Raw genomic sequence first — 13,974 nt, forward strand, 5'->3', positions numbered from 1 at the left:
CTGTAGTATAGTGAACAGTCTGGCTGGGGTGGCTGGGGTCTTTGACCATTTTTAGGGGCTTCCTCTGACACTGTCTGGGGTAGAGGTTCTGGATGGCAGGCAGCTTGGCCCCAGTGATGTACTGGGGCCTTATGCAATACCCTCTGTAGTGCCTTGCGGTCAGAGGCCGAGCAATTGCTGTACCAGGCAGTGCTGGAACCAATCAGGATGCTCTCGATGTTGCAGCTGTAGAGCCTTTCGTGCTTCTTCACCTGCATTGCTTGCTGTTTGGGGTTTTAGGCTGGGTTTCTGTACAGCACTTTGAGATATCAGCTGATGTACGAAGGGCTATATAAAATAAATTTGATTTGATCTCAGGATCCATGCCAAATCCTTTTAGTTTCCTGAGGGGGAATAGGCTTTGTCGTGCCCTCTTCACAACTGTCTTGGTGTGTTTGGTTCATTCTAGTTTGATGTGGACACCAAGGAACTTGAAGCTCTCAAACTGCTCTACTACTGCCCCGTCGATGAGAATGGGGGTGTGCTCGGCCCTTTTCCTGTAGTCCACAATCATCTCCTTAGTCTTGGTTACTCGGTCTTCGGCACAACACCGGCAATGATTTTGGTTAATTCATTTTGGCCCGCTACCATTGCGCTGCACTGCACTACAAGTCACAGCAAGCACTGCCAACCTGTTGCACACCAATGGGCATTGCGTTGCCACACACAACCCTCTTCCCAGACACACACGAGCCAGCCAGAGCACTAACTGACTCTTCTACCGGACCAAATGTTTAAACGTGTTGTAGGCTAAATGTCCATGACGAGGTTCTGTGCCAAAGGGTCACTACTGTAGCATGCAGAAAATGCAGCCAGAACAATTTCATATTGGTTGCCGACACTTTGAAAGATTTAGGATTCACATGCGAGTTTAAATTACTACTAAAGGACAATAGGACACATAAGCGAGTATAAGTTAGTCAACAGTTGAGTCATATACTTTATGAAATTACAGCCTGATTCGCTCGCATCGGCAACTTCAATTGCGCTGCTTTCGTGTGTCCGGTTTCTAGCATGCAGCGGAGGTAAGGTGTACAGATACATGCCACAGTCCTTGCTAGGCTATTAAAATGTTGCTGCCTGGATTCAGTTTTTACAGCTTGAAGATGAATAAGCAAAGAACTAGACCTGCAACAAAACACCGCAAAGGAGAAACCTGTTACATATTACAGCCGCATATTATAGCCTGGCTACTACAGTAGGCTGGCTACTACAGTAGGCTGGCTACTCAACTACAAGATATATTGAGTGCACTATACAGCAATTTTGCATTCATTATTTATTTAGCAAGCTAAAAATACGTAGTGGGGGTGTGACCAACTTTTCCCCCCTCATTGTTTTTCGGTGGCTACAGGAAGGGATGCAGATGTCAATTGGGTTGCTAGTAAGACATCTGAATCACTTTGCTATCTACAGTAGCTATGCTGACCCTGAACGACTTATCCAGAGTTAGCAGTGGTCGATCAAGTGGGAGAGCTGGCAAGTTCCCATTCAGTTGTCAAACCGTGGGACAATTTGCATGCATTGCCAGGGAAGCTGCAGTAGGACGGGGAAGGTTAATGCCAGGACTACGTTTTTGGCTACAAGGTCCAAGCTGCTTGATAAGGACTCCATGAGAGTGCTAGCTACTGCCTTCATTCTATGCCATTTTGACTATGCAAGTACTTCCTGGTTTGGGGGTTTATCTAAGCTGAAGCTCCAGATACAGCTGCGTTCAGGAACTCAACTGGCTGCCTGAGGCCAGGGTGTCCCAGATTAGACTGGGTTTGGTTTACAGAATTATTTATGGTTCCGCGCCCAGATATCTGATTACTTCCCCATGTTAGGGATGCACACAATCACAGCACCAGATCAGGTGTTGCTGATATGTGCTTATACAGGTTCAGGAGTAATGCTGGGAAAGGTACTTTCTTGTATACTGGAACCTCAGAGTGGAATGAGTTGCCTCTGCCCATAAATGTCCTCTTTGGGCAGCTTTAAAAACACCTGTTCTGAGGGAGAGAGACTACCTTTTCATTGTTTGATCAATAGGACTGTGAAGTTCCCAAATGTAAGAGGACTTGTGATATTGTGGTTTTTGGCGACTGTGTTCTAATCTAAAGTCACGATTGGCTGTGGCCTACCAGTCTACATAGACTCCGGTCCTGGACAAGACGGATGGTTTTATTTACTGCAGTGTCTATTCATTGTCTAACCGCAGGGCTACTTTCCCTCTATATTGCTATGGAATTTTCACAAATGCCTTGCTCTGTCATTCCCAAACATTCGATGAATTTATGAAAATGTGAAAATGACGATTTGCTCACTTGTCAGAATGTTAACCAAGTATATGATCAGATTTGAATAAGATTTCATGTTGCTAAAACGTCAGTTCCACTTAATTATTCTTCGACTTGAACAATTGACTCCTGTTGTCTTTCTCTCGCTCTCCCTCTCCTCTCTATCAACAGTACTGAGGAGATTCCACTGAAGATTCTGGCTCACAACAACTTTGTGGGCCGACTGATCGGGAAGGAAGGACGTAACCTAAAAAAAATTGAAGTGGACACAGAGACCAAGATCACCATCTCCCCGTAAGAAGACCACACGTCCCAGAATCAGAATTTCTAATTTCTCTGACTACTGAAATAATAATGGCGTGTTTAGCATGTACTATAACATGACACGGTGCCCACAAACTGTTAGGGCCTACATAAAACTGTCCCAACAGCAGAGCTTTCTTTTCAGCACCATGGAGGGAATCCTTACCACCGCTACACCTGGCTATCAGCGGAGCCTTGTCTGGCAGCGAAACAGTTCATTCAGCCTCATTTACTGCCTATATATATATATATATCATAGCTGATATGGCAGACTTGCTTAAATTATGGTGTCTGACTCCTTGGAGATATGTAACGCCATAAAACTGCATTCTCCTTTAATAACGAATGCTGACATGAGTTGACTTTTGAACCATACACAAACATTACATTTGTTCAGTAAATTATGATTATTATCATTAACACTTTTAAGTACGCTATAAGCAAGTGCAAGCAAACGAGCTGCGATGGACACAGACAGAAATTCAGGTGTTCGTTCAGATAAGGCCTCCATCTTGCTGAATTTAACTTTACCTAGCTTACTGTTTTAAGTATTTTATTAGGCCTATGTGGTCAGAAGGACAATACAATCACAAGGATCCACTTTAATAGACAGCGCATTGTACAAAACAAATAACCCTAGCAATATCAACTGGAATTACATGGGTCTATTACTGAACTCACTGGCAAACATGGTTACAGACCCAACAACATTATAGTATTCCCCCCTCGTTTAGAAAAGCACATGAGCTTTTTATAATACACAAAGAAATATATAATTCCAACATTGACAAATAAATGAGATATACTAATGAGACCTATAACAATTGTGATGGACAAAGTATGGCATTAGGGAATGATGAGTGGATAAGAGGCAAGTTGTAATTTTGATGACACTGAGCAAGCTAAGGACTACAATAAGCCTATGCCTATTTGTTCAGCACCTTTTGAAATGGACAGCGACAATTCAGAACATGGGGTGTTCTTACAATATTCTACCTGTACACATTCAGAAAATAATAAATAATGGGGGTATGTAAGTAGACAAAGCTTTTACAATTGTAAACTAAGACATTTCTGTAAAACTGGCCAAGGCTATATGTGCACCACCAAGTCAAAACCGTGTTGGCTAAGTTCTGAGGTGGAGAGGACCAAATTCTTAGGGTGAGACACATGGACTACTAACAGCTTACTACACCATTCTTAGTGTTACTTTCTTAGCTACAGTATACGTATCTCCCTGGCATTACGTAATTTATGCGGCAACATACAAGACCACTTTTTGGACTCGACCTTTGTGCAGTGTGCAGCAGTCTGTGTGTGTGGGGGGGTTGAATCATGATTTCGGTGTTCTTCAGGTTGGAAAGTCAGACCTCTAGAACGAGACCTGAGTTCCCACTTGGAATTCTGTGTTCAATGATCGTTCAAAATGTATTTTCCCAGTCGGAGCTGCTACCCCGCCCCCCCCCCCAGGTTCCCAGTTTTGAACACGGCAGAAGTCAATCTGGATTGACAGCATGGCTAATATATTCAACCTTTTCTGGCCCATGGTGTTGCATGTGAATGTTTATCCTTTTAACCTCGGAGAAGAGACCATTTCGGACAGTTAAAATCCTTAGACATAGCAGGCAAGGGAAGCAAAATAGTGATTGCTTTGTTGGCAGTTAGCTGCTGATTCCTTCCAAACCATTCATTGTTGAATTTGTGATTTCTGACTTGCTGTGTAATGTTTATGGCCAATGAGCACCGATTTTTATAATTTCTCTTCATATGACAAGGATTCATGATGATGACTGCTTGGCTAGCTAAGGTTCTGAAAGTATGATGTTGACCTGATCAGTCTAATCAAAGCTATGGTAGATGACATGATTTGATGTCATTTTATCTGTGACCAATGCCTGGATATCTTGGATAGCCACTTCTAATGTAAGTCTAGGGCTGCACCCAAGGGGGCTTGAACTGCCTAGATTCTGTAGATTCTGCGGCGACGTAGTATCCCCATGAGTGACACAACATTGAGCCAATTACAGAGCAACGAGGGAACATTACCAAATCCAATGCACTGTATTTTCGGCAGCTGCCCCTCCACCACAGAAAGCATTAAGCTAGGCATTTTGGAGCTGCCTTAAGAGACCATGATCGTATGCAGATTTATTAACTCAAGGATCTTTGTTTGTTTTGTTTTTTTACATAGTTTGCAAACAATGACACTGACCTACCTGCCCTGAATGACAGGTCGCCATTGTACACCCTTAACTGATGCACACAAGCCATTGTCATCACGTTATCAAAATGACTGGATGCCACACGCGTACATTTTAGTCTTGTCAAATTCACCTCTAAAATAATCCCACTAACACACCAATTACAAAATCCTCATGTCTCTAAGGTATAACGAACACAAGGTCAGTCTCCCATCACAATACACACATCCACTAGAGATCAAGGTGGTAATGGCTGTCCTTCTCCTTCAGTCTCCAGGACCTGACCCTGTACAACCCTGAGAGGACCATCACAGTGAAGGGTTCTATTGAGGCCTGCTCCCGTGCCGAGGAGGAAGTCATGAAGAAGGTCAGGGAGTCGTATGAGAACGACGTGGCCGCTATGAATGTAGGTCCTTGTTCTCACGCTGGGCACGGCACGCTGTATTGGTGGAACCAAAGAATCCATAGTGTCCCTACAGTGTTCTACTTTTGTGCACTATATAGGGTGCCGTTTGGAACGCAACCTGGGAGATTTGTTTCTTATCACTGAAATGACAGTGAAGGTATAGAAACGTGATGTTTAGCTACGGACCTGCGTGTGCCGTCCCTCAGCCTTTAAATGTATTTGAGCGGTTTCCCTGAGATCGGTTTTTGTTCTAGTTCCTTTTGTCTGGTAGTAAATCTCTCTTCCTCTGTCCATCTCTCTCTCTCTCTCTCTTCCTCTGTCCATCTCTCTCTCTGTCTCTCTCTTCCTCTGTCCATCTCTCTCTCTGTCTATCCCCAGCTCCAGTCTAACCTGATTCCAGGACTCAACCTGAATGCCTTGGGTTTGTTCCCTGGTGGTGCTCCAGGTATGGGCCCCTCCATGGGACACAACGTCCCACCTCCCGGTGCCCAGGGTGGCTATTCATTCGGGGTGAGTGTCTGGACCTTTCCCCACCTTGCCTACCTCCCTGGGTCTACTCCACAGGGCCTCTTGGTGACGCTTAAAGATGGCCCCCTCCTTACTGGAACTTTCTGCAAGAAGAAACCTAAAACAGACCAACCTCCGACTGAAGCCATTTTGGATCTTTCAGTGACCCTGTCTGTGTTCCTCTCTCCTTAGTGAAGCCATTTGGGGGCACGACAGTGACTTGGTTTCATGTTATTCTCTCCTATAGAGCAGCTCCTTCGGGGGTGAAGGGCCATTTTGGGCGTCTGTGCTGTCGGGGAGCAGCCAGCCCGTCTCTGTAAGTCTCCCTTCCCACAGTGCTTTGCACGGCTTCTGGCTGCTCGCTGCCGGATAGGGTAACGAGGTAGGGCTCGCAGTAACATTTGACCTCTAGGGAGGGCACAACACGTTTAAGTTCATTACTCTGAAACCTGCTGGGAAGGGGGGCCCCAGTGTCTGCTGGGTTTAGTTGGGCCCTCAAGTCTTCAGCTGACAAAAGAGCAGTTATTGAACACCTTTGCGTGTTTAGAAGGTTACAAATGGGCGCAATTGTTTTCAAGCGGACACCTGTCTATTGAACAGTTTAATCTGGACCTGCCTCTTGAAAAAGTTTGTTCCCATCTGCAGGCTTCTGAATGTGACCCATGATTTGGATGACTGAAGTGTAATGATTTGATGACATCCTCTAGATTAAAACCAGCAGCTCTGTCCCACATGTCACCTTATTCCCTATATAGTGCACTACTTTCAACCAGAGCCATGTGTGCACTAAATGTATAATATTAATACCTCCTGCCCCCTCATCTGAAAGATCTCACCCACTTTTCTCTAACACCAGCCATGCGAAGTGAGCGGACAGTTTGCTACAGCTTCTCTTCAATACAGTCTGTTCTACAGTGTCTTTTTGGAAGCGCTGAGGAGTGACTGAGCAGAGCCAAGCATTCACTCACTTCCATCTGAAAGGGATTATCAGTGGTACATCCATATACTGTGTGGATTAGTTAGATGTGCTCAGTTGCTGCAGAGAAATGGAGAACCCTCTGGGAATGCTGTGTTTACCTGAACTAGGCACTGGATGCTACAGATTTGTGCATCTTTCTAGAGTTGGGGTGGTTCTCTTATGCCCGGGGTGCGTCCCAATAATCTGTCATTCCTCCTGAAATGTGCACTCGATCACTACTTCCCACAAATTTAAAAGCATTGAATTGGTATTGTCATGGGCAGGAGGGAATTTCCATATCAGTCTTTTTCTTTCTAATTCATAACAGGAAGTGAACAAGATCTCACTTGGTGAGAAAGGAGAGATAATTGGGACACACTCCATTGGAAGTTGTGATTTGTTTAGTTGTGTTCAACCTCTTCATTACTGTATGTTCAGTTCTTTCATGGTTATGCAGTGTATTGTGATTCTCTATGCTACTGAAGGGATTTGAATTGGCCTAGATTTGACTGGTAAATATGAGGTACAACTTTGTTAATAAAGCACTTAGGAAACTTCCCATCAGCTCTGCTTCTAGGCTCCATGACTGTGTCCCAAATGGCACCCCAATCCCTGTATAGTGCACTACTTTTGACCAGGGCTTATAGGGCTATAGTCAAAAGTAGTGCACTAAATAAGGAATAGGGTTCCGTTTGGGATGCGAGCCACTGTGAGATCCTTCTTCCTGTGCCGCTGCATCTGTTGCTTGGTCACTATCTGGGCTCCTATCGCGGTTTGCCAGGCCTGATTGTGGTATCCCTGCGGTCAGAATTGCTCTGTTGTGGTCTGACTGGGATCTCATTACTGTCCTGTGGCCTCTACTGTTCCACAGGGCCAGGGGCAGCCGGAGTCGGAGACGGTCCATCTGTTCATCCCGGCGCTGGCGGTCGGAGCGATCATCGGAAAACAGGGTCAACACATCAAGCAGCTGTCGCGCTACGCCGGAGCCTCCATCAAGGTGAGGGACTTAACTCACAGGAGGGTTTGAGCTGCGTCTCAATAACTTAAAGTAGCTTCTCGTCTTATTTGTTCTCCTTCACCCATCCCCACCCCCTCCCTCCATTTCAGATCAGTGCAGATGAAGTCAGTGTCGTAGATGCAAACCAGGTATTTTATTTTTGTTTCAAACATTCAGATGAGTTTGTCTTGTTGCTTATACCATCAATCATCTCAGAAGTGCAAATTGGGTTCAGATTGGGATTGGGTGGCGCCTCCTTCAGGCTGTTGTGATGCGTCCCTGATGGGGTGAAGTGACGCAGTGGGCAGTAATTAGAGCAAGTAAAATGTGTGTGCAGATGTGTTAACACATGTCATTTTCCTCCTGTCAGGTAGCCCCTCCAGAAGGTATGGACACCAAGCAGAGGATGGTGATCATTGCTGGACCACCAGAGGCCCAGTTCAAGGTAGGAGCCCTCAGGACTGTGCTCTCCAGCCATGCTATTTCTGTCCAATGCCCACCGCACCAGAGAAAAGTGTGGTCCTTTTTCCCAAAAACACAGTCTATACAATTGAAAATTAGCTAGCTGGCTAATTCTGGTACAGTTGCAGAAATGTTGATTGATGTCAAGTAAATAACCTCAAATAAAGCATATATTTACAGTTTGATAAAGATGCTTCTGCAGCTTCAATCAAGGGTTGTGTAATTTCCTCTGACTCCAGTGTGTGATGTTTGCCCTGTTCCAGGCTCAGGGTCGTATCTTTGGGAAGCTAAAGGAGGAGAACTTCTTTGGGCCGAAGGAGGAGGTGAAGCTAGAGGCTCACATCAAGGTGCCTTCTTTCGCCGCTGGACGTGTCATCGGCAAGGGAGGCAAAACGGTAGGCAGAGGCCGGTCTGTGTGTGATCAATTAGCTATTGCAAAATGTCTAAGTTCTGCTGCAGAATAATTGAAAACACCACTTATTACTTTGGCCATAATATAAAATACTTATTAATTTGTTAATTTCTCGCTCGCTCTCTCGCTTACTGTTTCTCACTTTCCTTCCGTCCCCCCCCCTCAGGTGAATGAGTTGCAGAACCTGACCAGTGCTGAGGTGGTGGTCCCCAGAGACCAGACACCTGACGAGAACGACCAGGTCATCGTCAAAATCACTGGACACTTCTATGCAAGCCAGGTATGTTACACTAATCAAACTTTAAAGTGCAATTAAATTGCAACTCACTTTACAGTAAAACAATAACAAATGAAGTAGATCAAAAACAAACATGAGGAAATTAAATAACGGAGCGTAAAACTAATTAAAATATCTGTCTGGAATAATTTCACTACAGTACTAATACTGTTGCCCAATTCCATATATACCCCTCTGCACTTCATGTGGTTCTGAAGGGATCAGATGGGAGGAGCTATGATTACGGGATGTTCCTCCCCCTCTGCCACTGGGCAAGGCGGTGTCTTCTATCTGACGGGGAGAGAGAATGAGTTCATATTCATCCCAGTCAGCTCTGATTAGTGAGCCAAAAGGCTAGTTCATGCTATAGGCACAGTATGAATGAAGCTGAGTGTAAGGTTGTGGACTGTAGGGTGAATGGGGGGTGTAAAATGTATACAATGGCTGCTTGCTATGTAAGGATTGTCCACCATACTGCTTCACTTCTTTGTAGCATTAATCAATGGCTGCATCTGAAGGGGCACCCTATTCCTTATATAGGGCACTACTTTTGACCAGGACCCTGTGTATTTATAAGTAATAGGGTGCCATTCTGTAATAAAGGGAATGGGGTGCTATTGCAGTTGCAGCTGTTGTTAACCTTGCTGCTTGATGAATTCTTAATTCTACTCATCACCTTAGACGCAATGGATGTGTGCATGTCATTGTCAGATGACATGTCCTGACCTCTGCCCTCTTACCCCTCCCCAGCTGGCCCAGAGGAAGATCCAGGAGATCTTGTCCCAGGTGAGACGGCAACAGCAGCCCAAACCCTCACCCCGCGGGGAGGGACCACCTCTCCCCCGCCCCTCCCGGAAGTAGAGGGGGGCGCCCAGGGGGGGCCAGTGACAGAACCGCCCCCGAAGACAGACAGACCAGAGCAGAGACCGGAGGGGAAACACAGGCAGGGACAAGGCGCTCATCTCAGGGGATAAGGGTCATGGGTACCCAACTGTACACCTCCACTCTCGACGACCTCCTCGACCTTACACACCCACCCCCACTCTCGATGACCTCCTCGACCTTACACACCCACCCCCACTCTCGACGACCTTACACCCCCACCCCCCCCCTCTCGACGATCTCCTCGACCAACACTAACCCCCCCCCCCCCCCCGGGCCGACACCACAGCGTGGATAAGAGACCTTACACCCCCCCCAACCCATCGCCACACCTGTCTGCATCTCTGTGAGAATGTACTTGAGGGTTCCAACGTTGTCACTCACCCTCACCTCGGTCCTGATTAGTTCCTTATTTGTTTTAATGTTGTTTTTTTGGTACACTAGAAAACACAAAGAAGAAATAATAATGAACTCCCTCCTGTCACCTCCCTGGTGTGGTAACACACTCAACCACCTCACATGTTGATGACGGCTGTTAATTTAGACTTTTGTTTTTACCTTTTTATTTTAACTTTTTTTTGTTGCCCTGGATGAAGTGTTTGTTTAGTTGGTTGAAACTCTCTCCTGAGTTTTCTTTGGAAAGAAAAAGGCATTGCTCTGAGTCCTTGTAGGATGGAGAAAGGTTAGGGGGAGGGGTTTAGATGGAGGGGCGGGGCTCGGGGTAATACTCTGGTGTTTGATTGGACAGGGGCCCCGGTGGTGGTCTAACAGGGCACCCCTGTCCTGCTATTGATAGTGGCATTTTATAAATTCGGATGCATTTTATAGATATATAAAATATATTTAGAGGCGAGGATAACACTGTCATTAACACTTAAGGGACGTGTTGAATGGTGTTGGCCAGGAAAACCAATTTAATATGCATTGTACTGAACTACCTCAGGATCTCTAGTACCTCAAGAAGATGAAGAGAAAAAGAAAATAATTATATATATGAAAAAAATGTTCCTTTCTTTTTTATTTTGCTTTGTGGTATTTTGTATACTTTATAAAGCTAATAGTTATTGAACATTTTTATTTTTTTAAGAAAATTTAAAATTTGGTCAGCTGCCAACTGACCTTGCCTTCAACTCTATCGCTCTCCGGCGGCGGCAACGTGTACAAGGTGTCTGTCGACGGTGGCCCTGTTCATAAAGTCTCTGTACATAGAGCCCAGGGCAGAGTTGGCACCAAACTGTTGGCTGCTGACGGGAGTATCGAGAAGAAATTGCCTCAGTTTTCCTGAGGTGTATCCACCATCTAATGAAAACTACAAACAACGAATATATTAGAGTAATGCTGAATAATGCCAACCGTACATATTGCAGCAATGCTGTTTAGTTTTGGGATTCTGACATTCTTATTGTTGACGGTACGTTACATTTTTCACACAATGATTTTTCCTTTTGCCTTCCTGGAAGTGCAATGGGTAGCACACAAATGGAGGGGCCTGAACACTGAGTTCTCTCTCTCTCTGTAGCCGCCATAGAAATGGACATGTTAGAGCAGCACTGTCTGTTCTGTTGTATTTCTTTTACCTGCTTAGGCCTTACCTGCTTTATTACATCATCCTAGTCTCAAATGGTACCCCATTTCCCTTATAGTGCTCCAAGTTGTATACTACATGGGGAAATAGGGTGCCATTTGGAAGTCATCCCAGGTTTGTGACAGGCTGAAGTGCAGTCCACAGCCTGACTAGGGTTTTTTCATAGAGGAAGCTTGGCCATGTGTGGTGGCCCCAGTAGCCGCAGTTGGTCTACGTTAGTGTCATTCACTGCATGGTGAAAGTAAGGGGAGTCACACTGATGGATGCTTATTTTGCTATAGAAGCTATGTTAACTAAAGGTTGAGTTTTGTTTAACCAGCAGCTGTAATCTTGATTGAAGTGAGTTTCAATTGTTATTCATCACAAAAATCCAAGATGCACACAAGAAAATGTACTAAATTGACCTTGATTGGGATGGGAAAGATAAGTAAAAAAAAAAAAAAAATAGTTACAAAAAACCGATAACAAAATACCCAAGTTTTTCCTTTTTTTTGATTTCATGCAGAATGTAAATATGTTTTGATTGTGGTAAAAGTGCTCGTGTGTATCCATGCTTCCACAGTAGAACGCTGTCTACCTCAGCTGAGGGGGGTTTGTGGTGGCACGCGCCCTCACCCCGCCTAGCGCCCACGCGCTCGCTGCGATACCTCAGTCCCCCCAGGAACACTTCTCTGCATGGACTCGTGCGTGCTCACGTGGTTCAACCTCGCGCTGATGTCCACGAGGGGCATAAGTGACGATTATTATTCCTCCTCCCTTTCTCCACCCGTTTTATTTTTTATCTACCTCTTTAGATACATTTTGAATTAGAGGCAAACTTCTATTTGTTAGATTTAGGGTTATTCTCCCACTGTCCCCTTTCTGATTTCCAAGATATTAATGAAAATAAATAAATCATGTACTCTTTAGAATTTGAACGAATAATGGAAAAGTTATCAGATATTTCCTTTGCCAGTGTGTGTGTATATATATATTATATATATATGTTACACACACACACACACTCTTCTAGCTTAATTGATTGTAAATCCTCAAGATTTTGCTTTTCTTTTTGATGGTGTGGCTTCCATGTGTTGAACTTTCTTGCCTGGGTTTTTCGTGGAAAAAAAGGTCAAATTCACCGGTTTGAAGTTTTTGGATTCAATGACTGGACAATAAGTAACAAACAAATGTTTAAAAAAAGGACCTGCCTTTGTTTCTGGTTTGAGACTAAAAATAAATACTAAGCCAGTCTTCTTTCTTACCTTTTTATGTCTTTACGGATGCTACATTGGCCTACTGATTTGATAACGATTTGTTCGGTTAGCATTTCCTGGATGTGTAATGTGGAAAATCATTTTTTGTGTGGGAAAGAGGGACTGGGTTTGGGAGTCAGTTTTTGGAAAAGTGTTCTGGTTTAAGCATGATGCCCCCCTCCCTGCGACCATGCTTCTGCCCCTTCACCCCCCTCACAGCTCAACTTGTCAAATGCCTCTGAATAAATCAAAAAAATGAAATTGGCTCCCACGTCTTTCACTCGTCTTTTTTTCCCTCATGGTTTTTCAATCTGTAAGGTGCCATAAAATGTAACTTAACATTTGTTAAAGGGGAAGTTCAGGATTCTACAACTTGATGCTAGTTGGTTCCTCAGCCTGAAAGAACACTATATACAAAAGTTAAATTAGTGGATTCGGCTATTTCTGCCACACCAAACTTGGCAGAATAGCCCATACTGAAGAGCATAGTGACTTCCAACATGGCACCTTCATAGGATGCCACCTTTTCAACAAGTCAGTTCTTCACACTTCTGCCCTGCTCGAGCTGACCCGGTCAGCTGTTATTGTAAAGTGGAAACCTCTAGGAGCAACAACGGCTCAGCTGCGACGTGGTAGTCCACACAAGCTCCCGTAATTCTGTCTTCTGTTGCAACACTCACTACAGTGTTCCAAACTGACTCTGGAAGCAACATCAGCACAATAACTGTTCTTCGGGAGCTTCATGAAATGGGTTTTCACGGCCTAGCAGCCGCACACAAGTCTGAGATCCCCATGCGCAATGCAAAGCGTAGACTGGAGGGGTGTAAAGCTTGCCGCCATTGGACTGAATCAGTAGAAAAGCCTTCTCTGGAGTGATGAATCACATTTCATTGTCTCAGGCTGACGGACGAATCTGGGTTTGGCGGATGCCAGGAGTAAGCAGCATGACAACGCCCCTGTGAACAAAGCGAGGTTCATACAAAAAAATGGTTGAGTTCGGAGTGGAAGAACTTGACTAGTCTGCACAGAGCCCTGACCTCAATCCAATCTAACACCTTTGGGATGAATTGGAATGCTGACTGAGCCAGGCCTAATCGCCCAACATCAGTCATCGACCTCACTAATGCGCTAAAAGTGTAAGTAGCGAAAAGGGTGCCATTAGGGAAGCAATCCGTTTGTCTCTTGTACATCAGCCGGTCCTTCCTCAGAGGGACACAGAAGAGAATGTAAAGCTTAACGGATGCATCATGTCTGAGTGTTTCTCATTAATCCTTACCAGTGGCTCTGCTCCACCTGTTTAACAAATAAATATAAGTTAGCCTGTTTTGCGTGTTATTTTGCCATTAATACATATCACATCAGTTTGCAAACAATGTAAAAAAAAATAAACTATCATTGAGTTAATAAAGCGGCATACATTTTTTTTTTTCT

General features: G+C 44.6%; 1 protein-coding gene across 3 annotated transcripts in view; it reads left to right on the forward strand.

Annotated features, from left to right (window-relative positions):
- The window catches only part of LOC110496587 (insulin-like growth factor 2 mRNA-binding protein 3), a 37,801-nt gene extending 24,992 nt beyond the window's left edge, over positions 1 to 12,809 (forward strand). For 2 of the 3 annotated variants that reach the window (XM_036953345.1, XM_036953343.1), the window contains exons 8-17: positions 2,490 to 2,612; positions 5,093 to 5,228; positions 5,607 to 5,738; positions 5,983 to 6,051; positions 7,565 to 7,690; positions 7,801 to 7,839; positions 8,061 to 8,135; positions 8,416 to 8,547; positions 8,731 to 8,844; positions 9,592 to 12,809. In XM_036953345.1, coding sequence (XP_036809240.1) covers positions 2,490 to 2,612; positions 5,093 to 5,228; positions 5,607 to 5,738; positions 5,983 to 6,051; positions 7,565 to 7,690; positions 7,801 to 7,839; positions 8,061 to 8,135; positions 8,416 to 8,547; positions 8,731 to 8,844; positions 9,592 to 9,702 — 1,057 coding nt within the window. In that variant the 3' untranslated portion in view covers positions 9,703 to 12,809. The remainder of the gene's footprint in view (positions 1 to 2,489; positions 2,613 to 5,092; positions 5,229 to 5,606; positions 5,739 to 5,982; positions 6,052 to 7,564; positions 7,691 to 7,800; positions 7,840 to 8,060; positions 8,136 to 8,415; positions 8,548 to 8,730; positions 8,845 to 9,591) is intronic. The other variant, XM_036953344.1, reaches the window with a different exon arrangement.
- The last annotated feature ends 1,165 nt before the right edge of the window (positions 12,810 to 13,974 follow it).

This window comes from Oncorhynchus mykiss, chromosome 18 (assembly GCF_013265735.2).
Source record: "Oncorhynchus mykiss isolate Arlee chromosome 18, USDA_OmykA_1.1, whole genome shotgun sequence".
Lineage (NCBI taxonomy): Eukaryota > Metazoa > Chordata > Actinopteri > Salmoniformes > Salmonidae > Oncorhynchus > Oncorhynchus mykiss.